General features: G+C 48.3%; 1 protein-coding gene across 1 annotated transcript in view; it reads right to left on the reverse strand.

The window, feature by feature from the left end:
* Positions 1-26250, reverse strand: part of SUCLG2 (succinate-CoA ligase GDP-forming subunit beta) — a 247903-nt gene that overhangs the window by 18066 nt on the left and 203587 nt on the right. The window contains exon 10 of the mRNA XM_079795026.1: positions 3010-3130. Within this exon, the coding sequence (XP_079651152.1) occupies positions 3010-3130 (121 nt within the window). The remainder of the gene's footprint in view (positions 1-3009; positions 3131-26250) is intronic.

A 26250-nucleotide genomic window follows, 5' to 3' on the forward strand; every position in this document is an offset into this window, starting at 1 on the left:
TAAGTACTTAAAATAACATTTTTTAAAACTTAAAATAATTTTTAAGTTGCTTTTTATATCTTTGTTTAGGTGATATTTCTTATTTTTAATTTGTTTTCTAGAAAGGTAATTTTTGAGTTTTCTAGAAAAGATTTTTTCCTTGCAGACAATCTCCCAGGCTTAATTCAGGGGGAAGTCCACACGCGCTGCACCCTAAGCTGCGGGGCCTCCAACCGACACACATGAGCTGGACCCTGATCTACAGGGGCCTCTGTAGGACACACATGAGCTGAGCCCTGAGCTGTGGGGCCTCCACAGGACACACATGAGCTGGACCCTGAGCTGCGGGGGCCTCTGTGGGACACACATGAGCTGGACCCTGAGCTGCAGGGGCCTCCGCGGGACACACATGAGCTGGACCCTGAGCTGTGGGGCCTCCATGGGACAGACATGAGCTGGACCCTGAGCTGCGGGGGCCTCTGTGGGACACACATGAGCTGGACCCTGAGCTGCGGGGCCTCCGCGGGACACACATGAGCTGGGCCCTGAGCTGCGGGGGCCTCCGCGGGACACACATGAGCTGGGCCCTGAGCTGCGGGGGCCTCTGTGGGACACACATGAGCTGGACCCTGAGCTGCAGGGCCTCCGCGGGACACACATGAGCTGGGCCCTGAGCTGCGGGGCCTTCGTGGGACAGACATGAGCTGGACCCTGAGCTGCAGGGGCCTTCGTGGGACAGACATGAGCTGGACCCTGAGCTGCGGGGCCTTCGTGGGACAGACATGAGCTGGACCCTGAGCTGCGGGGCCTTCGTGGGACAGACATGAGCTGGACCCTGAGCTGCGGGGCCTCCATGGGACACACATGAGCTGAGCCCTGAGCTGCGGGGGCCTCCATGGGACACACATGAGCTGGACCCTGAGCTGTGGCTGGGCTGCGCCAGGAGTCCGAGGCCCCTGCCCCGGGGCCCAGGCTGGGGAGAAGAGGATGCACTGGCAGACGTTATGGAAAATGGGGGAGAGAGTCTGCCACCTCCAGGAAAACAACCGACTGCTCTGTGGCTGATGATAAACTTTGTACATTTTTGTGGAAATTAGAATTCTGGAAAAATTGCATCTACCACCTTGAAAGTACGTGCAAGCTTCTCTGATGAGAATGGTGTTTCCTTGATTTTAGGGAGAGAGGAAGGGAGAAGGAGAGGGAGGGAGAGACATATCGATGTCAAAGAGAAACATCAATTGTTTGCCTCCTGCACACCTACCGGCAGCATGCAACCCAGGCATGTGTCCTGATCGGGAGTCAACCCGAGACCTTTTGGTACATGGGACCATGTGCTCAACCAACTGAGCCACACAGGCCAGGGCGAGGATGCTGTGATATTAACAAATGTGGAACTTTTTTATACTGTATGTTGAAATGTGTCAACCTTTACATCTGCATAATCCAAAATGCTCCATATGATCACTGCATGATATTACAAACCATGCATGCATAAAATCCACTTCATGTGCAAGACAGACCAACGGACTTTAATAGAATAGAATATGAAAAGTTCATTAAAATAATTTCAGATTCCACATGAAATAAATCTTTAATAAAGAAACTATTGCTTATAGACTTTAATGGAGCACCAAAATTATATGAAATGATTATTAAAAATACCCTCCCTTTTCCAAATAAATAGCTCTATATGAGGCCAGGTTTTCTTCATCTACTTCAACTAAAACAACATATTGCAACAGATAAAATGAAGCAAATATTAAACTACATATTAAAGAGATTTCAAAAATGTAAAACAATGCTGCTATTCTTATTAAAAATTTAACAAATTTATTTTTCATAAAATATATACTACTTATATTTATATATAAAAGAAATAATATAGCCTGGCCTGTGTGGTTCTGTGGTTGAGCATCGACCGTCGACCTATGAACAAGGAGGTCACGGCTGGATTCCTGTTAAGGGCACATGCCCGTTTGCAGCCTCCATCCCCAGAAGGAGGCGTGCAGGAGGCGTGCAGGAGACAGCGATCAATGAGTCTCTCTCATCATTGATGTTTGCATCTTTCCCTCCTTCTCCCTTCCTCTCTGAAATCAATAAAAAATATTTTTAAAAAATAATATAAAAAATAAAATAGCCCTGGCTGGTGTTCTAAATGGTTAGAGCATCAGCCTGCGCACAGAAGGGCCACGGGTTCGATTCCCAGTACTAGATTGCAGGTTCCATCCTTGCCCCAGGTTGGGGCATGTGTGGGAGTCACTTAATCAATTTGCTTCTCTAACATTGATGTTTCTCTCTCTCTTTCTCCCTCCCTCCCTTCCACTCTCTCTTTAAAAAATCCATGGGACCCAACCGGTTTGGCTCAGTGGATAGAGCGTCGGCCTTCGGACTCAAGGGTCCCATTCAATTCCGGTCAGGGGCATGTGCCTTGTTTGCAAGTACATGTCCAGTGGGGAGTGTGCAAGAGGCAGCTGATCAATGTTTCTCTCTCATCGATGTTTCTAACTCTCTATCCCTCTCCCTTCCTCTCTGTAAAAAATCAATAAAATATATTTTTTAAAAATCCATGGGAAAAATATCCTTGGGTGAGGATTAACAAAAAAGAAAGAAAAAATTTTAATTTAATTTAAAAATATAAGTATTGAAATATACAACTCAAATAAGCCAGAGCTCTTTGGGTCCACCATTTTAGCAGATAAGGAGTGCTAGACCACAACCACTGCCTTCTCTTGATGAATAATTCTTGCAGCAGCATCTCTCAAAGTGTTCCCTTCAAAACACCAATCTCACAAAATGATTCACAATAAAAGGGCTCCACTCTGAAACAAATTTGGAAAATTTGAAGAATCCTAACATATGCCATTCTTGGAGAGTTACAATCTATATGAGCATATTAGACGCTCACAGAATCACTGCCATGCTGCCCTTACTTCATCTTACTCCCGTGTTTCCTTCTGTTCTCTCAGGGAGGTGTAAGTGCAGAGCACTCTGCTCACCTGACCTGGCAGAGGGAGATCACCTGTAACTCACCTTCAAGCCGGACCACCAGGGGCACCTTCAGTTCCAGCTCCCGGCAGGCCTTGGTGATCCCATTGGCGATGATGGCACAGTTGACAATTCCACCAAAAATATTGACTAGGATGGCTTCAACCTGAAATCAAAAGCAGAAAGATGCCCGTCAAAATGCTGATTTTCAAAAATAACTGGCTAAACAATAGAGACAAATAAAAAAAAAAGACTTTTTAAAAAACACAGAACATAAAATATTAAGCAAAAGGCCTAGAAAATATTATGAAAGTTAAAATTTGATGCTAACTTAATAAATATCAATATATAACATTAGCCCATATTAGCCCATCAACCACTTCTCTGAACTCAAAATGAATTCAGTCACTACTCACTCATTATATACAGTCTTCTGCTTTTCCTTAGACACCTGTCTGGAACTGTTCTTTTAAGTGTCATTTAAGATTTCATGCACTAATGTCTTTCCTTCTCATGGTTTACACTTAAATTTTACCTGTCATGGTGCTTCATGGAATATTTCAACATTAGAACGTTATTATTTGTTGTTTCATATATATTAATATGCAAAGATAGATGCTTTCCCATTCTTAATACCATTTTGATATGCTAGAGGTACCCTCTCAAAAGTCAGAGATAGCTTAATTGTCTAAGATAACAACATTTTCTATAAAAAAGACATAGACCCCCAAAAGGAAGAGATACAAGCTTATACCACAAGTAAGGATGTAAGAAAAGTCAAGCCACTGACTGGAACTTATCAGAAGTGTAAATTTAAACCAATCATGTCAGCCTGTTTGTGCATATTCCAGATTCAAAGGCGTGTGGGCAAAAAGAAAATTGTACTTGTCCTGACTTGATAAATAGGCATAAGAAAATCCTGTATAATTAACATGAAGAACAAGATAATGAAGAGAATTCATTACCTAGATTAACTGATAACACCCCCAGAAAAATGGCTATTCATCAAGCGGGAGGCATCACAATCCCAACAATGGAATCACAATTAAATTAGGCTTCACTAATTGCAAAGCATATATGAGTGCTGCATGCCAGTGCCAGTCCCGTTGTTTCAATATGCTAAATTACCTACACAAAGCACGCGAGAAGAGTGCCTCACGCTTGTTCAGCACTTCGCTCTTTTAGAAAGTGCCATAATACGAGCCCTCATTTTTAATTTTGCTCCTTGCCAGAAAACTATTCAGAACGTAAAGGGAGGGTTAGCCCTCTGTAGCTGACAGAGCCATTCAGAGAATTCACAGAATGTGCCCAAGGTCACAAAGCTACCAGGGAGCAGTGGCGAAGTTCCAAATCACTTCTCTAGATCGCCCCCTATTCTTCCTTAATGCCAGCTGTCAGAGCCGGGGCCGGTATGCACCTTGGGCAAGGTACATCCTTGTCTTGAATACGGTTTCTTCATCTATACAATGGGAATAACAGCGCTTAGTCATGAGATAATACATGTGAAATGCTTAGTACATGGCTGTAAAATACTTATTGAATATGTATGTGTATATGCAGTTACTTCTTTTACTTTAAATTCCCGTCCTCCTGTCCTCCTCCCCTTTGACAAACATCAGTTTGTTCTCTATCTATGGGTCTGTTTCTACTTTGCTTTGTTTATTAATTTGTTGTTGTTTTCAAGATTCCACATTTAAATGAAATTATATGATAACTAGAGGCCCAGTGCATGAAATTCGTGCATGGAGGGGGGTTGTCCCTCAGCCCAGCCTGTACCCTCTCCAATCTGGGACCCCTCGAGGGATGTCCGACTGCCCGTTTAGGCCCGATCCTTGGGATCGGGCCTAAACGGGCAGTCGGACATCCCTCTCACAATCCAGGACTGCTGGCTCCCAACTGCTTGCCTGCCTGCCTTCCTGATTGCCCCTAACCGCTTCTGCTTGCCAGCCTGATCACCCCCTAACCACTCTGCTGCCAGCCTGTTTGCCCCCAACTTCCCTCCTCTGTCGGCCTGGTCACCCCTAACTGCCCTCTCCTGCAGGGCTGATCACCTCCAACTGCCCTCCCTTGCAGGCTTGGTCCCTCTCAACTGCCCTCCATTGCAGGCCGGGTGCCTCCCAACTGCCCTCTCCTGTTGGCCATCTTGTGGTGGCCATCTTGTGTCCACATAGGGGCAGGATCTTTGACCACATGGGGGCAGCTATATTGTGTGTTGCAGTGATGATCAATCTGCATATTACTCTTTTATTAGATAGGATTTCTGTCGACTTACTTCATTCAGCATAATACCCTCTAGAGCAGTGGTTCTCAACCTTCCTAATACCGCGACCCTTTAATACAGTTCCTCATGTTGTGGTGACCCCCAACCATAAAATTATTTTCGTTGCTACTTCATAACTGTAATTTTGCTACTGTTAATGAATCGTAATGTAAATATCTGTGTTTTCCGATGGTCTTAGGCGACCCCTATGAAAGGGTCGTTTGACCCCCAAAGGGGTCGCGACCCACAGGTTGAGAACCGCTGCTCTAGCTCCACCCAGGTTGCTGCAGATGGCAGGATTTCATTCTTCCTTTTTCTGAGTACTATTTCATTGTATATGTGTACCACATCTTCATCCACTCATGTATTGATAGACACTTGGTTTGCTTCCATATCTTGGCTATTGTAAGTGATGCTGCAATCAACTTAGCTGTGCATGCATCTTTTTGAATCAGTGTTTTTTGTTTTCTTTGGATAAATACCCAGAAGTGGAATTACTGAGTTGTATGGCAGCTCTATTTTTAATTGTTTGAAGAGTCTGCATACTGTTTTCCATAGTGGCTACACTGTACATGCATTTATTTCAACAAGTAATGATGAAAGTGGGCAGGCTACCTAGGCAGCAAGTAAGAATTAAAAAACCTTTCAGTAAACTGCAGCTATGTTGAATTCGAATATAATAGAAAAGCAAAGTTATTGACGTTCAATAAGAAGGTAATGACTTAAGACTAAAATAAGTGAGCAGTATTTTCCAACCCAATTACAGATCCCGGTGACGCCCGTTCCACTCGCAGCAGGCTGACTGGCGGCAGGAGCTCGCTCCCTAATAGCAGCGTTTAAAGGCTGTTAGCACCGAGGCTGGAGGCTCAGCAGAGCAGCAGTTTCCAAACAGCTGTGGGATAGAGAGGAACTTGCCAGAACAATGAAAGAAAAACACTAGAGAGCAATGCTGACTCCAGGGTCCGAGAATCGGAACCAGGCACGGGGAGTGGGGAGCCAGGCCTTCCCGCCGAGCTCGCATGGGCACCGCACGCCTCTGCCCACTCGGCGAAGCCGTCCTGGCCCCGGACGTGAGTGGCTTACTGTTAATCCGTATGAAACACCTCTTATTTAGCTCTCCACGGAGTGCTCGCATCACAGCACACACTTCTGTGAATTAAATTCCTCGGCGCAGGCAGGAGTGGGGGAGTGACCAGAGGCCCGGGCAGTGACCCGTCTGCTCGGACGTGCGTCCTGGGAGGCGTGACAGTGCGGACTGCTGCCTCCGGGGGCCAGTCCCCGCGTCTCTTCACCGGCAGCTTCTGTTTCCTGGGCACCTGACGCTGAGAGCATCCTCTGCATCGGGCCTGGCCCGCACCGGCGCTGAGCCCAAGGAAAAGCCCTCTTTGGAACAGCCGGCACGACTGGCTTGGTTAGACTTGCTGAGAAGTGGGGACTGTTGGTCTCCAATGCAGTTTATTCCCCTCTCCCCCTGCACCTCATCCCCAAAAGGCAGCACTCCTGTGCGGCCGCCTTCATGCTCCTCTCCACCGGGCACACAGGCTCCACCCCAGCTGGCACATCCCTGACACAGCGCCACATCTACTACAGGGCGGGGGGGGGGGGGGGAGGGCAGCCTGGGTGGAGGGATTCCATGTCAGCAGGATTCCATGTCAACTGGCCACCCCCCACCAGGCACCAAGGGAAGTGCCTGCTGAGGAGGCCAGTGAGGTGTCACTGCCCTCAAGGCCTGCAGAGACCAGCCCAGAGCCAACCCAGAAGCCGGCAGCGCCCGTCGGCTCTGAGGGTATCACGCCGAGTGAAGTAAGTCGACAGAAAGAAAATATCATATAATTTCACTTAAATGTGGAATCTTGAAAACAACCACCAATGAATAAACAAAACAAAGTAGAAACAGACCCATAGATAGAGAACAAACTGATGGTTGCCAAAGGGGAGGAGGACGGGAATTTAAAGTAAAAGAAGTAACCGCATATACAGTATATATGTTCAGTATCTTACAGGCATGTACTAAGCATTTCACATGTATTATCTCATTTAGTCCTTGCAACAACCTGACGGACTAAGCGCTATTATTCCCGTGTATAGGTGTCTCACTCACTAAGGCCGGGCGGTCAGAGCCGCAGCTGCTGCGCCCAGAGAGGCTTCCGAGGAGGCGAGGCTCCAGGACGCCAGCGGGGAGAGGCCAGGCCTCGGAGCAGGGCAGCCAGGAGGAAGGCAGGCTGTCACCTGTCACTGCAGGCCAGGCAGAGCGGCCGGGCCGGGGCCTTGGATCTCTTTGCTGATTCCTTCTCTTTCCAGAGCTGGTGAAGGCTAGTCTTGAAAGTAGCCTCCCTTGGGGTTGGGAAGAGTGACAGGAGAGGGAGGGAGGGACAGAGAGGAGAGTGTGAGGAGACCACAACCGAGCATGTGCAGCAGTGGTAGGAAAGAGTGAGAGCAAGAAAGAAAAGTAGTGTGTGTGGGAGAGAGAGAGAGAGGGGGAGGGAGGAATGGAGGAGGGAGAGAGAGAGAGAGAGAGAGAGAGAGAGAGAGAGAGAGAGAGAGAGGAGGGAGAGAGAAGCAGGAGGGGAGGAGGGAGAAAGAGAGGGAGAGAGAGAGAGAGAGAGAGAGAGAGAGAGAGAGAGAGAGAGAGAGGGAGGGAGGAAGGAGAGAGAGAGAGAAGCAGCAAGAAAGGGAGAGAAGGTTTTGGGTGAAACCTACAGAGCAGCTAGCAGTTTTACATGAGGAGCCACAGGGCACAGGTGCGCAGGCTGCTCAGCGGGGCACAGGTGCTCCGGAGGCACGGGCACCCCAGCACCCAGAGGCATCACCCCCGGATGGGCAGACCCTGCGTCACCCCTCTGCAGCCTGCACTTTAATGGGAGTCAGATCTAAGTTTCACTCTGGGCCCACTGCTCTAATTAACTACTTACTGTAATCTGCAACCTGAAACTGAGAATGGGATGAGGGGCTGAAAATGAAAGCACTGTGACATTATTATTTAGCACCTACAAAGCATGTCAGACTTTCAATGTGAGCCTCAGGGCCATTCATTAGCATATGCACTAATTGCTACAGCAACAGCGATTTGAATAGTTGTTTTTTTTTTCTTGAGGAAGAGAATGTGAAGGAGAAGTCCGAGCAGGGTCTAGCTAATGCCCAGAGGAACAGGAACCCCTAAGGGCTTGGGGGACAGAGGCTTTTCCAAACTCTGGGGCCAGAACCACAAGGGCTGCTATTCACTGTTTCTCAAAAGGCAAGGTCACCGAGGGAGGCCCTCAGAGCCAGGTGGGTGGCAGCCGGGCGGCTGAGCAGGGGCCCGCAGCCCGGGAGCAGGTGTTCAGGTCTCTGTGCTGGCTTTGCGCTCCGGTCGCAGGTTTTAGTCCACGATTAAAAGTAGAGAATGAGATTCAAAAGAAGAAAAGCAACAACAGCCTTTGGTATTTAACAAACTCAACTCCAAATGAACAAACCAACCAATAACAATCATGACTAAAACCTTTTTGGGGAACGTGATGATTTTGAGTATCTGATGAACACGATGGAACCCCAGTCAGATAAATTCACACACACAAAACCTGTATCTTTAACAAGTTCATAAAATGACTTAAGTCTTCATTTTTCTCTTGTTGTTGTTAGTCCTCACCCAAGGATATTTTTCCCATTGATTTTTTTTTTTTTTTTAATAGAGAAGGGCAGGGCGGAAGGGAGGGAGGAAGAGAGGGAGAGAGGAAGAGAAGGAGAGAAAGAGAGAGACATCTATGTGAGGGAGACATATAGACTGGTTGACTTCTTCCTGCATGGGCCCCGGCTGGGGCCGGAGATCAAGCCTGCAACCGAGGCACATGCCCTTGACCGGGAATCGAATCTGTAACCTTCAATGAGCAGGCTGACGCTCTTACCACTGAGCACACTGGCCAGGGCCAGCCTTCACTTTATTCTCTTTCACTCCCTGACACTGGCTGAAGGGAACAAGCAAAAAGACTCCAGTAATAAGCCAGCCATTTTGCAACAGTTACTGCAGATGGTTGAGTGCTGTTCTGCATTAAAACCCGCTGCAGCACGTGCATGAGGCACAGAAAATGAAACCACTGCGTTTGCCTCTGCTGATTCCTGTCCAGCATGGGACTGAGTCCCACTGCAGTGGGCATTGCTGAGAAAAATCAAGCAAGCGTGTTTACACTAGGCAAGATAAATACTTTAAAAAGTATTTACAAATGTATTTTTATTGATTTCAGAGAGGAAGAGAGAAGGAAGATAGAAACATCAATGATGAGAGAATCATTGATCGGCTGCCTCCTGCACATCCCCCACACAAGGGACCCAGCCCACAAACTGGGCATGTGCCCTGACCCGGAATCCAACCGTAACCTCCTGGTTCATAGGTCTATGCTCAACCACTGAGCTACCCCAGCTGGGCAAGGTAAAGACTTTAAAATTAAATTTATTTTAATTCTGAATGTTGTTGTTCTTGTTTAAGCATATGTTTTTGTGCAACTGTTTTTCTTTTTGTTGTTGTTTTTATTTCCCTGCTGAAATCTAATCATGTCTTCTAATCCATTGGCAGCCAACAAAAGAAAATAAATGATGAAGAAAATTAGGAGCAGCTTGGATAATTGGTGTTTGTCTCCCTGTCTTTAATAAAAATACGCTGCTACATCAGAGGGGAGTCTAAATGGATTCAGTCAGTCAGGGGTGATGCGGGGAGGACTTCAATCTTGGGTTTCGTTGTAATCTCACACGTGAGCCAACAGATCGCTTCTGCTGGGGCCCGGTGCGCCTTCTGCTGAAATCCGGGCAAGCTACGCCAGCTTGCTGTCCACCAATGGTTTGTTCTTGAAGTTTGAAATTATTTTCTTTTGTATGAATTCAAGCACCAGGATCCTTGGGCTAAAGCAAATGATGTACCCCCCAACTAGCTACAAATAACATGAGAAAAATAATACTTATTGAAAAACACCCTCCCATTCTGCCCTTTTAATTTCTTCCAAGGAAAAAGTACTTTTAATGAACTCATACTCAAACCTGATAACCTCAGAACCCAAAGGCAGTATCGCAAACGTCACCCTCAGTACCAAACAACATTTTGGTATTTCTAATTACTCAATCAAGACAAACCCAATCATTTCATTCCAACTGCAAAACTGAAGCACGGAAATGACACCGGATGAATGAACATTTGGATGAAGAGCCAATTTCCATCAAGACTGACCTCTGAGGACAGGCAGGGTGACCCAAGGGACATGTGTCTCATCGTCCTTGACTGTCTATTCCCTTCTTCCCGAATTCTCCCCCTACTTGTATCCTGCCATCTGTTCCTCACTAAAATAAGCAAAACGGTACGGAGGATTAATTATTGGAGTTAATTTTCCTAGGGCTGGGAATTATGTAGTTCAACCTTCTCTGATAAGTAAACTGAGATGCTAAGACCTTAAATAATGTGTTCACGGGCACAAACCTACCAAGCAGTGGAGCCGGGATTTGGACCAAGTCAGTCCTACTTGGAAGTCCATGCTCTTTCTCCTCCCTCTGGCTGTCTCTCTATAACCAGTGACTTTATGATTAGTCAAGAGGCCCAGCTCTATGTTGGTCCTGTTTCCCAGCTGCAGGGGCACACTCCAGAGTGCTCTGCTGATGCCCAAGTACTTCTTGCTGTCCAATCTCACTGTCCGATTAAAATGGATCAGAAATAAGATATCTTTCACAGTTCTGTGGACAGGTGAATTTTGGTACTTCACAATCCAGGGTTTCCTGTTCACTGATAAGCGTTGTCCAGAGCTCATGGTTCGCAATACCTTCTTAGAGGGGACCGTGGAGTGGTGTGATGGTATAAGAGTGGCCCTGGCCTTCAAAACCGAGGCTGCCCTGAACTGGGACAGTGGTCCCTACCAGACCCCTCTCTGCAGACTGACAAGCCCCCTCCCCCCTTTTTGACACGCAGAAATGTACCCCTTTGCCACTGTTATTGTTTCTAATTAAGGTAAGTAAGATTCTCATAGAGAACGATGCCATTTCAGACATCATTGCTGATACAGATTTTAACCATCAGGTGATGCAGTGGTCCCTGGAGGCACGGTCACTGAGTGGCTGCTGGGTGTGCTGTGTAGAGGACAATGATCCGTGTCCCGGCTCCGTGGGACCTATTCACAAGGCCTGCCATGACAGCGAGGAAAGAGCCACATCAAGTGCATCACCTTTGCGCCCCCATTTTGGAGTTACAGAACATATATTTTGATAAACAGTGAGTAAACCCACCTCCCTCCAGTATGATCACTCCAATCTCTTTTATATGTATGCATTAGTCCATGCAAACCAAAGTATTTGAAGACTGACTCCCAGCACCTGATAGGACCAGGGCACCTTCCATTGAGCGCACTGGTTTATTTCAACACATGAAAAATACTACGAATGCTGCAGCAAATAAATTATAAAGCCATACTTCCTCCCAAGACGAGTGCCTTTTTCCTTACGTCGAAGCTCAGTAAAATTCCCGTGACGCAGTAGGCCTATGGAATGCTTTATGAGAAAGTCGTCTGGTCAAATTGCATGGATTCTAGCATATGCGAGCTGTACAGCCTACCTGTGTTCTAACTTCTAGCACCTCATTTTCTGCGAGAGTCAAAGGGCTCCAAGCTTGATTCCAGCGAGCTGGCAAGAAAGGGGTTCCGGAGCTGGCGCCCGGGACGGTTGGGTGGCACAGGGAGCTAGGTCCTTCTGCCCAAACGTGCCAACCATTTCCCTATCCGATCATGTGTGTAAGTCCCTGCAAAGGGCAGGCTTTCACAGCCAAGAACCACGAGCGCCTCAGCCAGGCCCGGGTTGCAAACGCTTCCCCAGCTGCCAGCAAACGTGACGGGAGTTAAAGAGGTCCAAGGAGATGGAGATTTGAGGGCACCGCACAGGCTTGTTTTACCGTTCACGGAGACATTTCCCACATCCTTCCGAACTGGGGCCAGCGCCAGTGCAGGCCCTGCAAAGCCTCCTGCCACGGAAAGCGCGAATGCGGCACCTTGGGCCTGGTGATAACAGTTCCTGCAGAGCCGCCAGGACGCGGTGCACCTTTCACCAGGAAGCGTGGGAAGACTGTTAAAAGGCACACAACTCTCATTTAATAAATGAGCTACTCGTATGACTGCTAAGAAATATCTGGGTTACAAAACTGCCTCCCCGGCTAACAGAGCACTGCTCTCAGGCAGGGTGCTCATTGCTCGGGAGGCGGTATCTATATTTCATTTGCGATGGGAGCTATAGTGCTGCAGATTAAGAATATTTATTGACATTCTTTCTGAGCAGCATGTGTCCAATCATTTCAGACTGGCATCCTGATGGATGTGAATATGTACACTCCATCATCATTAGCTGGAGCGCTAATATAGAGAACTCCCATCAGATTGGCAACTGGGTGAAGGACCCATTTATTAATCTATAAACAGGGTGTCTATCTGTCTATTGTTGCTGCATTCTAGTCTCCACACAGTAACTGTTCCTACAGGAAAGGAAAAAAATGCTTCTGTGGGTGATTTCTTTGCTTTCACTCATGACTGACATCAATTAAAAAAAAAATCAGCTAAGCAGACAGAGCCAAAACTTAGGACCACACAGATTCACACTTCACACCACAGAGAAATGAAGATAAATTTAGCTAATAGCAAAACCCACTGTTTCTGTAAATAACAAGTGTAATGTAAGATGAAAGTGGCACAGAATGATTCTGGGACGCTTCATACATCTGTTCCAATAAACCTATTTGATCATTGCGTTTTCTGGAAAAACAAAGGTTGACAAAAATCCGTATCAAAACTAACGGATAAATACCTGACTGGGAAAAAGAAAAAGTTAAGCTTCCGGTTAAGATCTCAATAAATTATAAGCTATTTAGCACACACTAAAGTTTATATTAAAATAGTTTTAAGTAAAATAATTTTAAAAACACATAGATGCTGCTTCTCATAACAGAGCTCACTGGTGTATTTGTGAAAGCCAGTTTTCTGCCGAACTTCTTGGTCAGAACGAAGTTCCCATTTATTCTTTAACATCCCACCCTTTGTTCACCCCAGCAAAATAGCCGCAAACCCCAACCCGGCACCCAAACTTTTCAATTCCAAAACTGTCATTGGAGGAAACGTTCTTTAGCATCAACATTTTAAGTTCAGGTAAATAAGCAAAACATACAATTTTTTTAAAGCCTCCAAAGTGTTATCCATGAAAAAATCTGTAATTACAAACATCAGTATCCCGTTGGAATTAGGGCTCCGCTGAAAGGCCTGGCGGGAATGCTGCCGGGGCGGGAGGTGGAACATGTCCTTGACACCTACGAGCAGCATCAATGTCCCTGCCACCAACAGACACCTCAGCAGGACAGTGAGTGCTGGAGACCGCGGCCAGCACTGTCTGCCCTGCTGGGACCTGCTGGGGGGAAGTCTCATCTGTTTATTTGCTGTTCAGCAAATGGCAGAATACCGTGTCTGGAGCAAATAAAAAACCACATGGGCAAAGCAGGCCCCACAGCCGGCTGGGAGAAATTTAACCGAACTCTTGCCACCTCAGAGTCTAAATCATTGGTTGGCCACACCCTCTCTCACCCTGGGTTGACCTTTTGTGGATCTCAGTAGAGTTGCCAGAAGATTCCAGAAGATTCTGTCCCCTGAGGTGGATGTTCAACAGACAATCAAAAGGATGTACTGGGACCTAGCCACGCTGTGGAGCGCTGTGCGCCCCTCAGGTCAGCTCCGCCTCCCCACCTGCCCTCCAGGTCCTGGGCTCCTCTCCAGTCTGCCTTGGGGCGGCCCCGGCAGGAGGGGAGGGGAGGCTGGTGTTTGTAGCCTCCAGTCCCTCAGCAAGGTTGTCTCACCATAAAAGGTCTCTGATTGGCTCAAGAAAGCCTTCATTACAAACTCCATTCTGGCCAGTAACCTTCTCTGCTGGCTTTGGGCTTAGGGGTACAGAGATACCAAGCTGCAAGCCCCGGATGCATGCACTTTCTCTCCCGGTTCTGAACCCTCTACCCTCACTCTCAGGATCAACCTCTTTGCAGATGAACCCTCCTCCACACACCGTGAATGGTGGTGTGAGTGAGGGAGTCACCATCTCCCCACACACTGTGAATGCTGGTGTAAGTGAGGGAGTCACCGTCTCCCCACACACCGTGATTGCTGGTGTGAGTGAGGGAGTCACCGTCTCCCCACACACCGTGAATGATGGTGTAAGTGAGGGAGTCACCGTCTCCCCACACACCGTGAATGCTGGTGTAAGTGAGGGAGTCACCATCTCCCCACACACCGTGAATGCTGGTGTAAGTGAGTGAGTCACCGTCTTCCCACACACCGTGAATGCTGGTGTGAGTGAGTGAGTCACCGTCTCCCCACACACCGTGAATGATGGTGTGTAAGTGAATGATGGTGTGAGTCAGCATCTCCCCACACACCGTGAATGATGGTGTGTAAGTGAATGATGGTGTGAGTCAGCATCTCCCCACACACCGTGAATGATGGTGTGTAAGTGAATGATGGTGTGAGTCACCATCTCCCCACACACCGTGAATGCTGGTGTGAGTGAGTGAGTCACCGTCTCCCCACACACCGTGAATGATGGTGTGTAAGTGAATGATGGTGTGAGTCAGCATCTCCCCACACACCGTGAATGATGGTGTAAGTGAGGGAGTCACCGTCTCCCCACACACCGTGAATGATGGTGTAAGTGAGGGAGTCACCATCTCCCCACACACCGTGAATGATGGTGTAAGTGAGGGAGTCACCGTCTCCCCACACACCGTGAATGCTGGTGTAAGTGAGGGAGTCACCATCTCCCCACACACCGTGAATGCTGGTGTAAGTGAGTGAGTCACCGTCTCCCCACACACCGTGAATGCTGGTGTGAGTGAGGGAGTCACCATCTCCCCACACACCGTGAATGATGGTGTAAGTGAGGGAGTCACCGTCTCCCCACACACCGTGAATGCTGGTGTAAGTGAGGGAGTCACTGTCTCCCCACACACCGTGAATGCTGGTGTAAGTGAGGGAGTCATCGTCTCCCCACACACCGTGAATGATGGTGTAAGTGAGGGAGTCACCATCTCCCCACACACCGTGAATGATGGTGTAAGTGAGGGAGTCACCATCTCCCCACACACCGTGAATGATGGTGTAAGTGAGGGAGTCACCATCTCCCCACACACCGTGAATGCTGGTGTGAGGGAGTCACCATCTCCCCACACACCGTGAATGATGGTGTAAGTGAGGGAGTCACCATCTCCCCACACACCGTGAATGGTGTGAGGGAGTCACCATCTCCCCACACACCGTGAATGCTGGTGTGAGTGAGGGAGTCACCATCTCCCCACACACCGTGAATGCTGGTGTGAGTGAGGGAGTCACCATCTCCCCACACACCGTGAATGCTGGTGTGAGTGAGGGAGTCACCATCTCCCCACACACCGTGAATGCTGGTGTGAGGGAGTCACCATCTCCCCACACACCGTGAATGCTGGTGTGAGTGAGGGAGTCACCATCTCCCCACACACCGTGAATGCTGGTGTAAGTGAGGGAGTCACCATCTCCCCACACACCGTGAATGCTGGTGTGAGTGAGGGAGTCACCGTCTCCCCACACACCGTGAATGATGGTGTAAGTGAGGGAGTCACCATCTCCCCACACACCGTGAATGATGGTGTAAGTGAGGGAGTCACTGTCTCCCCACACACCGTGAATGCTGGTGTGAGTGAGGGAGTCACCGTCTCCCCACACACCGTGAATGGTGGTGTAAGTGAGGGAGTCACCGTCTCCCCACACACCGTGAATGGTGGTGTGAGTGAGGGAGTCACCATCTCCCCACACACCGTGAATGATGGTGTAAGTGAGGGAGTCACCGTCTCCCCACACACCGTGAATGATGGTGTAAGTGAGGGAGTCACCGTCTCCCCACACACCGTGAATGCTGGTGTAAGTGAGGGAGTCACCATCTCCCCACACACCGTGAATGATGGTGTAAGTGAGGGAGTCACCATCTCCCCACACACCGTGAATGATGGTGTAAGTGAGGGAGTCACCATCTCCCCACACACCGTGAATGATGGTGTGAGGGAGTCACCATCTCCCCACACACCGTGAATGATGGTGTAAGTGAGGGAGTCACCATCTCCCCACACACCGTGAATGATGGTGTAAGTGAGGGAGTCAGCATCTCCCCACACACCGTGAATGCTGGTGTGAGTGAGGGAGTCACCATCTCCCCACACACCGTGAATGCTGGTGTGAGTGAGGGAGTCAGCATCTCCTGGTTAGACTAATAACAATACCCTCATTTGATCAGCCCAGCTTGAAATGGAAAAATCTAGTCATTTGAAGGCTGAAACTTCTAAAACTATAGGGTTGTTAATTTTTTTCTTTTTGGTTTTCCCCTCTTTACAACATGTCCATGACTATGAGTTAAACAACAAAAGTAAAAGTAAAAAATCTGAACATCTGAACACCCTCAGATCAAGCAAGCTATTTAATGAGCCAAACATCCCTTTTTCTGTTTTCTGGGGAGAGATGGCTAACACCTAAGCATATGAAATTATTGCTCATTAACTGCCTGGGTCTCTACCTAAAGCAAAGGCGGAAAAAGGAAAACAAGCCAAATGCCTTATGGTCTCCGCTCTGCCAAACGAGAGCTCGTCACGGGACCGCGCCTCCGCGCCAGCGGCCTCCCCGCTCCACCAGCTGCCCGGGAAGCGAAGGAAGCCCGTCCAGCGGGACCTGCGGCCCTATTCGCAGCATAATGACAGGTCGGCCCAATACCTCCGCGTCCCCATGTGGCCGCCTCCGACTACAGGAGGAACACAGACCGGCAGAGATGGTTAGTCAGTGAAAATGTGGGTCTGCGTTCCTGGATAAAAAAGTGACGTTTAACTTCCATGAAACTCCAATGACCTCGTTGCAAGTAGTGGCCTCCATTTTTCTCAAGTCGTGTCACTCTGCTTATCAAGCAAATAGACGGTGCCATCCAGCTGTTAACAGCAAACAATAATAAACCCAAGGGAGTCTGCAGGATGGCGGAACAGCCCAGGAGCAATGTAGGCGAGGGAGCAGGATCTCTGGCATCACGAGAGATACACGCACGTTTTCCGGGCAGTGAGCGCCCTGGACAGCCAGGCACGAAACATACTGTCCGAACCCACGCGATTCAGACACGCATCGGCTTTCCTGGTAAGTCCCTCTCTCGTCCCCACACCTGTACCCGCCCCTTATTCTCTGAAACATCTGGCCAACGTTTCCTGGCAGACACCCTCCTCACCCGTCTCACATCGCCCCTCCACGGGGGTTTCTCTCATGAATATACGTTCCCCAGGCGCTGGGAGGGTCCAAAAGGCACTTAACTCCGTTGCATCCCTGTCCGTGGCCTGCCACAGCGGAAGCACCTTGGACGGGCAGGCACATACTTATCAGTACTCGGAAGCTCTCACTCCGGAAACCCTGGGACAGCCTTCTGAGGGCTCAGGACTAGCTAAGGGCACCTTCCATTTCCTGTCGGCCCCGACTAGGAAGCTGCTTCCCACGGTGTGCCCATTCCTGCCGCGGAGCGTGGTCCGTAGGGTACCTGTCACACACGTCCCTCAGCTACACTCCCAAGCCCTGAGCAGCGAGCTGGGCGGACGGTGGTGTCTGCCCGGCAGGAGTGAGGACAGGCCCAGCCCGGTCACGCTGCGGCAGGGAGGCAGCCCCATCTCCACGCCCCGTGGACGTGGCGGGAGGGAGAGTGCCCTGTCTAGGCTGCACAGGGCTGGCCGTTCACCGGGACGCGGCGGGCAAACCCAGTGCCGCCGAGAGCCAGGCAGGTGAGCGAGGAGATGAGCCCGGGGCGGGAGAGACAGCAGCAGAGGCGCCGGCGTCCTGGGGGAGTGAGCCTCTTCTACAGACTGCCGCACACAGTCCTTCCCGTGGTTGCCATGGGGATGTGAGCCTCCTGTGCCCAGACCTCTTCATTTTTCAAAAGCCAGAAATCTGGATTCTGAAAACCCCGGGCTGATGGGGGGAAACGCACTTGCGAGCCTCACGGTCCTCGCGCTGCAGCTCCTGGCGGCCTGGGGGGGAGGCCGGGGTGCTCCGGGGAGCACTCCTCCCCGCCACCGCGCCCCGAGAACGTCACGGGCTCCGCGTGCCACGCTATTTTGTTGGTTAGAACAGTTGTGTGTGTGAATGAAGGGATGTGTGAGGAAGGCTGTGAAGGGAGAAAGGGATTAAGCCAGTCTGAAGAGGAGATCCAAGCGGGAATCCCTGGGCTAAAGAAGAGGGGGGTGAAGAGCAGGAGCCTGCGGACGGCGCCGACCATGCCATGCCAGCCCCGTGCCCACCGCTCTGATGCCAGCACTTCTCTGGTGTCTCCTCCCTGCTGACTCACCTCTCAGCCGCGAGGAAAGCCAGGCTTCCCTCTACCCACGGCACACAGCACAGAGAGGCAGGGGGCTTTCTCAAGGTCATACCCAAGGTCATGTGGGAGCAACTGAGCCCTACTGCCCGCCCTACCCTCCTTCACAGCGCCTGCAGTCACCCAGAGTGGCTTGGCTTAAGTCCTGGGCACAGCCGGAAACATCTTCCCCACACACAGGAATCCAACACGAAGAGCCTCATCCTCCCATGAAGGTTATCTTACGGGGTTTTAAAATACGTCCACACACGCTCCTCCTTGGACGTTAGATAGAGTTTAATTTTCCTCCCTGAGTGTGGGCCGAGCTTAGTGACTCACTTTGCGTGAAGAGAACAGGATGGACGTGGCCACGTGAGGCTTCTGAGACGGGTAAGAAAGGCCCTGGGGCCCTCACCGGTGTGGCTCAGTGGATAGAGCGTCGGCCTGCGGACTGAAAGGTCTCCGGTTCGATTCCGGTCAAGGGCATGGACCTTGGTTGCGGGCACATCCCCAGTAGGGAGTGTGCAAGAGGCAGCCGATTGATCGATGTTTCTCTTCATCGATGTTTCTAACTTTCTATCCCTCTCCCTTCCTCTCTGTAAAAAATCAATAAAAAATATTTTAAAAAGAAAAAGAAAGGCACTGGGTTTCTTCCACTCGATCTCAGCTCGCTCACTCGGGAAAGCCGACCGCCTGTCAGCCCCGAGGAAGCCCGGCCGAAGCCCAGCGTCTAAAGGAACTGAAGTCTCCGGCCAAGGGCCACGCGGGAGCCACTGGCGGCAGGTCCTCTACCCCCGCAATCAAGTCTTCAGATGCCAGGAACGCTGAGGCGAACCACCCTTAAATAAAACCCAGGTGCCACTTCCCAAATAATCAGAGGTCCGATGGCCTCCTTGGTCATCAAGGCTTGATAAAAAATGTGATGCAAATGAGTTCTTTCATTGGATATATTTAACACTGCAATATGTGGCAGATCACCAAATAAACATGAATATAATTTTACTATTTATGGACTGAATGTTAGAATAAAGACTATACTCATTTGCCACATTAAAATACACTAAACGGCTCTGGCTGGGTGGTTCAGTCAGTGGGAACAGTGTCCCGTAGACCACAAGGTTGCGGGTTCAATCTCAGTCAGGGGATTTAGGGGAGGCAACTGATTGATGTTTCTCCCGGTCATCAGCGCTCTCTCTCTCTTTCCCTTCCTTTATCTTTGAAAGCAATAAAAACGTATGTCCTCACATATATCCTCAGGTTAGGATTAAAAACACTTAAATATACTAAACTGTAAGTACAAGCTAGTAACATGAGCTTATATTTGTAATAGGAAGTTTTTCTTAAATTTTATATGTGGAATTATTCCACTATGATGATGATGATGATGCTGTTACTTTGGAACACATTAGTTATTTTTTGCTTTATGAACATGAGTATTTGGTATTACATTAGTCTCTTATTTCTCTTAAGAGTATTTAGGCTGTTTTCTAGAAAAGGTCTGTTACATATGTCTTAAGTACCACATGTGTTAAATGAGAAGTACTGTGGAATTAACATCGCAATTCCATCTTTAAAAATTCCAGGAGCCCTAGCCAGTTTGGCTCAGTGGATAGAGCATTGGCCTGTGGACTAAAGTGTCTCAGGTTCGATTCCTCTCAAGGGCATGTACCTGGGTTTCAGGCTCCTCTTCTTCCGGGGCCCTGGTCAGGGCTTGTGCAGGAGGCAACCAATCGATGTGTTTCTCTCACATTGATATTTCTCTCTGTCTTTCCTTCTCTCTTGCAATCTCTCTAAAAATCAATGGAAAATATCCTCTGGTGAGGATTTAAAAAAAATGTGATAAAAAAATTCCAGGAAATAATATAAACTTTTAAGTGCATTGATAAGTATGGGACTATCCACAAAAAGTTAAATCAATTTCATGATGAAATATACTTCAAGTCCCCAACAATTCGACTGTGCTGCTTAATAGAGGTTCTTAAAAACCATGAAAAGATGTGGTACAGTGTTACACACAGGGAGTTACTCAGGCAAGGCCAACATGAAACATAAATGTGACAGGTGTCCCTCACAGGCCAGTATAATTCAGCAAAGAGAAGACATTTCTCATCAATCCCTGAGGAAAAACTAGCATTATTTCTTCCACTTAAAAGTGGAGCTCTTGCTGAACGGGAGGAACAAAAAAGGATGAAGAAAGCTTCTCTGCTTCTCTGAAGAGGAAGTTTTAAAGGATAAGAAAGACGAGTTAAGAAAAGCTGAGTCGTGGAAAACAGAGGCAAAGAGAATTCTTGTCTCCAGAAAAAAACAGTACTACCATATAACGCCTGATGTCTCCCCAAAGGAAGCACACACTTCCAACACTGGGTTTGACTGTACGTTTTCCATGCATGTTCCATTTGGCAACGGCATGAGAAAGAACTGAAGACCTAGAACACCTAGAAAGTGCCCCGTAATCTCATCTAGGACAGTCCGCACTGCTAGCTGCCCAGACAGTGTCTGGGGCTTGCAAAGGGGTAGAAAACTGGACATTTGCAATTTCCCTCTCTTAAACAATTGTATTCAGAACAGGTACCAAATGGTTCCCCTCACACAGGGACTAATTCACACACACTCATCCAGCACTACATTCATAGTGTATACTACACCTCCAGCACCGCCACTCACTAAGTGCTGGGCAGTGTGTGGCCCAGGGCCCGGGGACCTCTGACCTTGGTGCTGTCATGAGTGGCAGCTGACTTTAATTTTACTCAAATCAGCTACCCAGTTTCTATTCCCAGCCTATTTAGAAAAACAAATTAAAATAGCTCTAAGTCATATGTCTTTAATTTCTTGGAAAAATACCCACCACACACCAATTTAGAACCAGGTCAGTGGTTATCTTGTGAAGATTCTCTACGCCTTCCCACGTGCCTTTGAGAAGATGCATTTCTGCTTCTTCATTAGGAAGGAGCATAAGAACTTGGCCTCCAACCGACAGGTGACTCAGACCACCCACTGTCTGCCTCTGGCTCTGAGGAATGTGCTGAGACCATGAACTAAGGCTTTACTAGAAATTATGCTCCGTTAAGCCAGGAGGGCGTCCTTTCCGATGTGCTTTAGTGCAGCTGGCAAGGTCAAAGGAAACAACTGAAACTCAATCTTAGGGACTGTTTTCTTAAAGTCCTGCATGGGGAATATTTTCTCCCAAAAGTTAACGAGAAGACAAATATATGTTGACTTGGTCCCCAATTTATAAGTTTGATTTGCAATTTCCTGATCAAACTAATTTACAATGATTAAAAAACCGTTATTGATTTGATTCACAGAGTGGAGAATCAACAGCAGGAAAAAAAACAGGACAACTGAGGAGGTAGAAGCAAGTGTAGAATGCAAAGATGCACGATCAGGGAATGGTCAGGAGCTGCTGGCCCTGCAATCATTTCACAGAAGCTCCTATTTCCTTAAGATGACTAAGAAAAGGTGGAGGGAGCTAGCAAATACATCAAGAGGGAAGGGATGGTTTGAGCACTTCATAAAGAGAACAATTAGCATGTCTTCGGGTTCTGGTAGAGGCAGCAACCCCCAATTAGTGTGCAGCAACCCCCAATTAGTGCGATCTATTATCATCACCCAGAAACCCATTCATTTGCGAGGTAAGAAGTACCTGCTTACCATCCTAAATTCAGAAGGAAAAAAGGGTAAATGCCATAGGGTAGAAAAAGGAAAACAGAACTGGATTTGTTCCAAGGAGATTTACAATTTCAGGTAAGGTCAGGCACTTCCCATGCTGGGCACCTTGCCTAGAAAGCATGCAAGGCAATGGACTGGACTTATTGAAATGTACTGACCTAAAAATTGTGTGTGATTTTCTGTTACAACGCAATCTGCCATAAATGGTAGTAAGTGAGGAAGGTAACAATCTAGAACAATGTTTTCCAAAATAAATTAGACTATTGGAAAATTAAAAAGCGAAGTGTGAGGGATATTATTAAGCATGAATGCAGGACACGGTGAGAAATGGTAAAATATTATCTTGCTACTAACTTACAGAGGCCCATGCACCAAGAGTAAAACCACTGACCTTTCTCTGCTAATTCCTTCAATCCCAGTTCACACTGTGCTACAACATGACTTAAATACGTGCTAAAGAGTTCTCTTGAGCCCGGCCGGTGTGGCTCAGTGGTTGAGCATCGACCCATGAACCAAGAGGTCACCAGTTCGCTCCCAGATCAGGGCACATGCCTGGTTTGCAGCCTCAATCCCCAGTAGGGGCCCTGTAGGAGACAGCTGTTAGATGTTTCTCTCTCTCTATCCCTCTCCCTTCCTCTGTCTAAAATCAGTAAAAACATGTTTTTTTAAAAAAGAGTTCTCCTTATATTTCAAAAACAATCCTCCTTTCGGCAGGATGATACAGTAAAAACCAAACAAGCAAAGAAATATGCACACGTGCACACGTACACACGCTTGTATGTTCTGACTACACTTGGAACCGGGGCTGTCACCTTGGCCTGTTGCACTGCAGGGAGCCTGGTTTTGCCTCGGCACGTGTGGTTCCGCATTAACCATAACTCAGTGAACATGTAACAGCAGAGAGCAGCTACCTTTTTGTTAGGGGCATGATTGTCAGGTACCACGCTCCGCACATCACAGGCATCAGTCCTTTCACCCCCACAAGTGCAGGGGTGGGCAGGGGAGGGCGTGGAGGCTGAGAACCTGCTTACCATCCTGGACCTCCCTAGCGTCCTGATGTCCGGGCTGGAATTTCAGTCCATGTCTCCCTGACCATAACATCCAAACTGTTACGCAGCATGGGACTGCCCACCACATCCAGAGGCCCGCCCTGCCATGCCGATGGCCCCCAGACTTCAGTATCCAGCACAACGTGGCCCGGACACATGCAAAGAGGAGGCCTCTTTATATTCCCCCAACACTCCCCAGGAGAAAACAAACAAGCAGAGAACAAGCACAGAAACAGCTCACGAGTGGTCAGGTGGGGGCCTGCGCCCTCACTCCGCCCCGAATTACGGATGGGGCCGTGGAAACCTCTCGTCTCCCCCACGGCCTCAGTTGCCCATCTGTTTCGGAAATCCTGGAGAAACATTCCCGCGCGGATGCGCTAAATGCACAATCAAGCAGTGGGTGCCAATCGCGGCGAGCAGCAGCGGGTGTAGCTTTTCCCCACCGTGACAGGTTTCCGTAAACTGTTAGTTGTGCTGTGAAAAGGAGACGCAATAAAGTAATATTCATTGGGAGAATGGGGATTAGAAACTCAATGTTTGTCATCCACCACTACATACCTAGGTCAAATTTGGCTTTCACGGATAAATGAATATCGAGAAAAAGAATTGAAAATTGGAGGAGTTTAATTAGAGCAGAGGCACTGTCAGAACTGAATTGCTTCCTTTGGCACAAACTGGACTGGGAAAATAATTAAAATGGGCTTTAAAAAAGCTTGTTTGGGGTTATGTCGAGGAGCTGAATATTTCAACGAGAAACATTTCCAATTCTTAGAATTAAAGCCATAAAGATTTGCACATTAATCAGTCCAAATGTATGTACAATTTCTTCAAGGTAAGGAGAAATTTACTCAAATGAGGCAAGTAAATGCAAAACAGGAGTGAGTGATTCTCAGACTAAGCTTTTTAAAGCCTGTTTTCTTTTTTCTTTTGCCCTCAGTAGCCTTGAGAGCAATAAAGCACGACGGGGATATTAACAAAAAGAACATTCAATGCAAACTTACAAAGATCCTACACTGTGCCCCCACTGGACTGAGGTTGGGGACAGAGCCCCTGGGGACCAGAAGTCTCAGTCTACCTTTGCTGATTCTGTAATCCAGCGGTGAGCTTGATCTCGAGGGAGAAAGAGATTTCAAAGGCAGAGCTCATCTAAGAATATCTCTGTATACTAGTAAACGGTGCATCTCCCACTTACTGCTGCTGCACCACCTAGTTAGGATGGCACCTCTGAGGTGACCACATGCTCATTAGTGTCTGCGTGTCTTATTAAAGGGTGGGCATCTGTAGAGTTGACACTGAGTAAGCTTCTTCATCTACATCAAGAAAGAGGATGGTCAGAGCTCACGAGGACACCACCGCGCCAGGCTGAAGCCTCCAAAGCCGAGAACGGGACGTAGGGTGAGTGTCCTGTGCCTTTGGGGACAGGCGTATCAGACTGCAGACAGTGCGTTTCTTTGGCAAAGGTATACCTGGTGTTCTCTCTCTCTCTCTCTCTCTCTCTCTCTCTCCCTCTCCCTCTCTCTCTCTCTCTCCCTCCCTCTCTCTCTTCCAAATACTGGCTTTAGACTGTGTCCATCCAAAACTGTAGGGTGCTGCTTCTGAACTGCACTCTGCACAGACACTTACTGCCCAGAGGGAATGAGAAGAGGTGTGTAAGGGTGCGGACGACAGTGTAAGATTGTCTGGGCTCAAATTCCGGCTTTAGAGCAACTAGCGCTGTGTTCTTGGGTGAGTTATCAACCTGTGAGCCTCCTTTCCTTGGCTGTCAACTTGATGAGGATAATGGTAACACTAATACTGATGCCTTCAGGTGCGAAACCCACAAAAATGCAGGAGACTGGCACAAAATAGGAGCCCGGTGACTGCCGGCTGTCACTAATATCAGAGTCCAGAGTGCTAACCATTACACCATGGGGCCCGGCTGTCACTAATATCACCACCGCAGCACCCGTCACCGCTCTCCGTGCCTGACGACTAACTCCAAAGGAACCGGGGATGGCGAGGTGACCACAGCTCTCCTTGGCCTCTGGGACCTGGCCCTTCCCCCGCAGCTGAACATCTACCTTCCATCCCACTTTTCCCCTCGCCTCTTCTGCTTGATCACCCAGTCTCAAAGGCCTCTCTTTTCCCTCCGCTCTCCCAAGTAGCCTCTTGCCTCCCAATTCTGCAGTGAACCCACCCAAGATTTTCAACCCACAGTCACCTCTCATTCCCCTCACTTTTACTCAGATAATACTTTCACATCTGATTAAGAGCTCTGTTAGTTTTAAATTCAATGTCCTATGCGATTTCCATGATTGATGGTTTTCTAATTGACTCGTGAATTCAACTTGTCCTTCTAATTACAGGTGCAGTTTCCTGTTCGCACTTGTTATTGCCTCCGTGCACGCAGCATCATTCTGGGAGCACAGACAGGACCTAGCACCTGTCAGTCGCCTGACTGCCACTGGGTTCAGTGTGTGAATTATCTCGAGAATTAACACCAGAACCTTGGGGAGCAAAGTGAGTCCCCATCACTGCACACCATGGGCCCCTTAATACTCAGGCTCCTGAGGTCCTGCAATCTAACATACAAGAGACTTAGTCTCACACTGAGATCCGTAAAATGTCACCGTAAGTTCAAAAGGAGTTCAGTGTGCATTCAGAGGGAAATCCCAGCTCAGAAAGATCCCGCCCTCCTGCAAGACAGGGCACGTGTACGCACTGACCGACCTAAGTTCCACGCAGCTCCCACGCGGAAGACTCTACTGGATGGAGGGGGGATGTAAAGGAGTTCTACCCCAGGTGGACCCTCACGTTCAGTAGGTCATAACTACTTTTCCCGAGCTAAAAGCAAGCACGAATACCCCGTTATCACTATTATTTCACTACTTATTAAACTCAGTGTCATATTAGTATATGGGTAAAGTCAGTTAGTATAATGACAAAAAAACTGGACAGCCAATAAAC

The sequence above is a fragment of the Cnephaeus nilssonii genome (assembly GCF_951640355.1).
Source record: "Cnephaeus nilssonii genome assembly, chromosome: 17".
Classification (NCBI taxonomy): Eukaryota; Metazoa; Chordata; class Mammalia; order Chiroptera; family Vespertilionidae; genus Cnephaeus; species Cnephaeus nilssonii.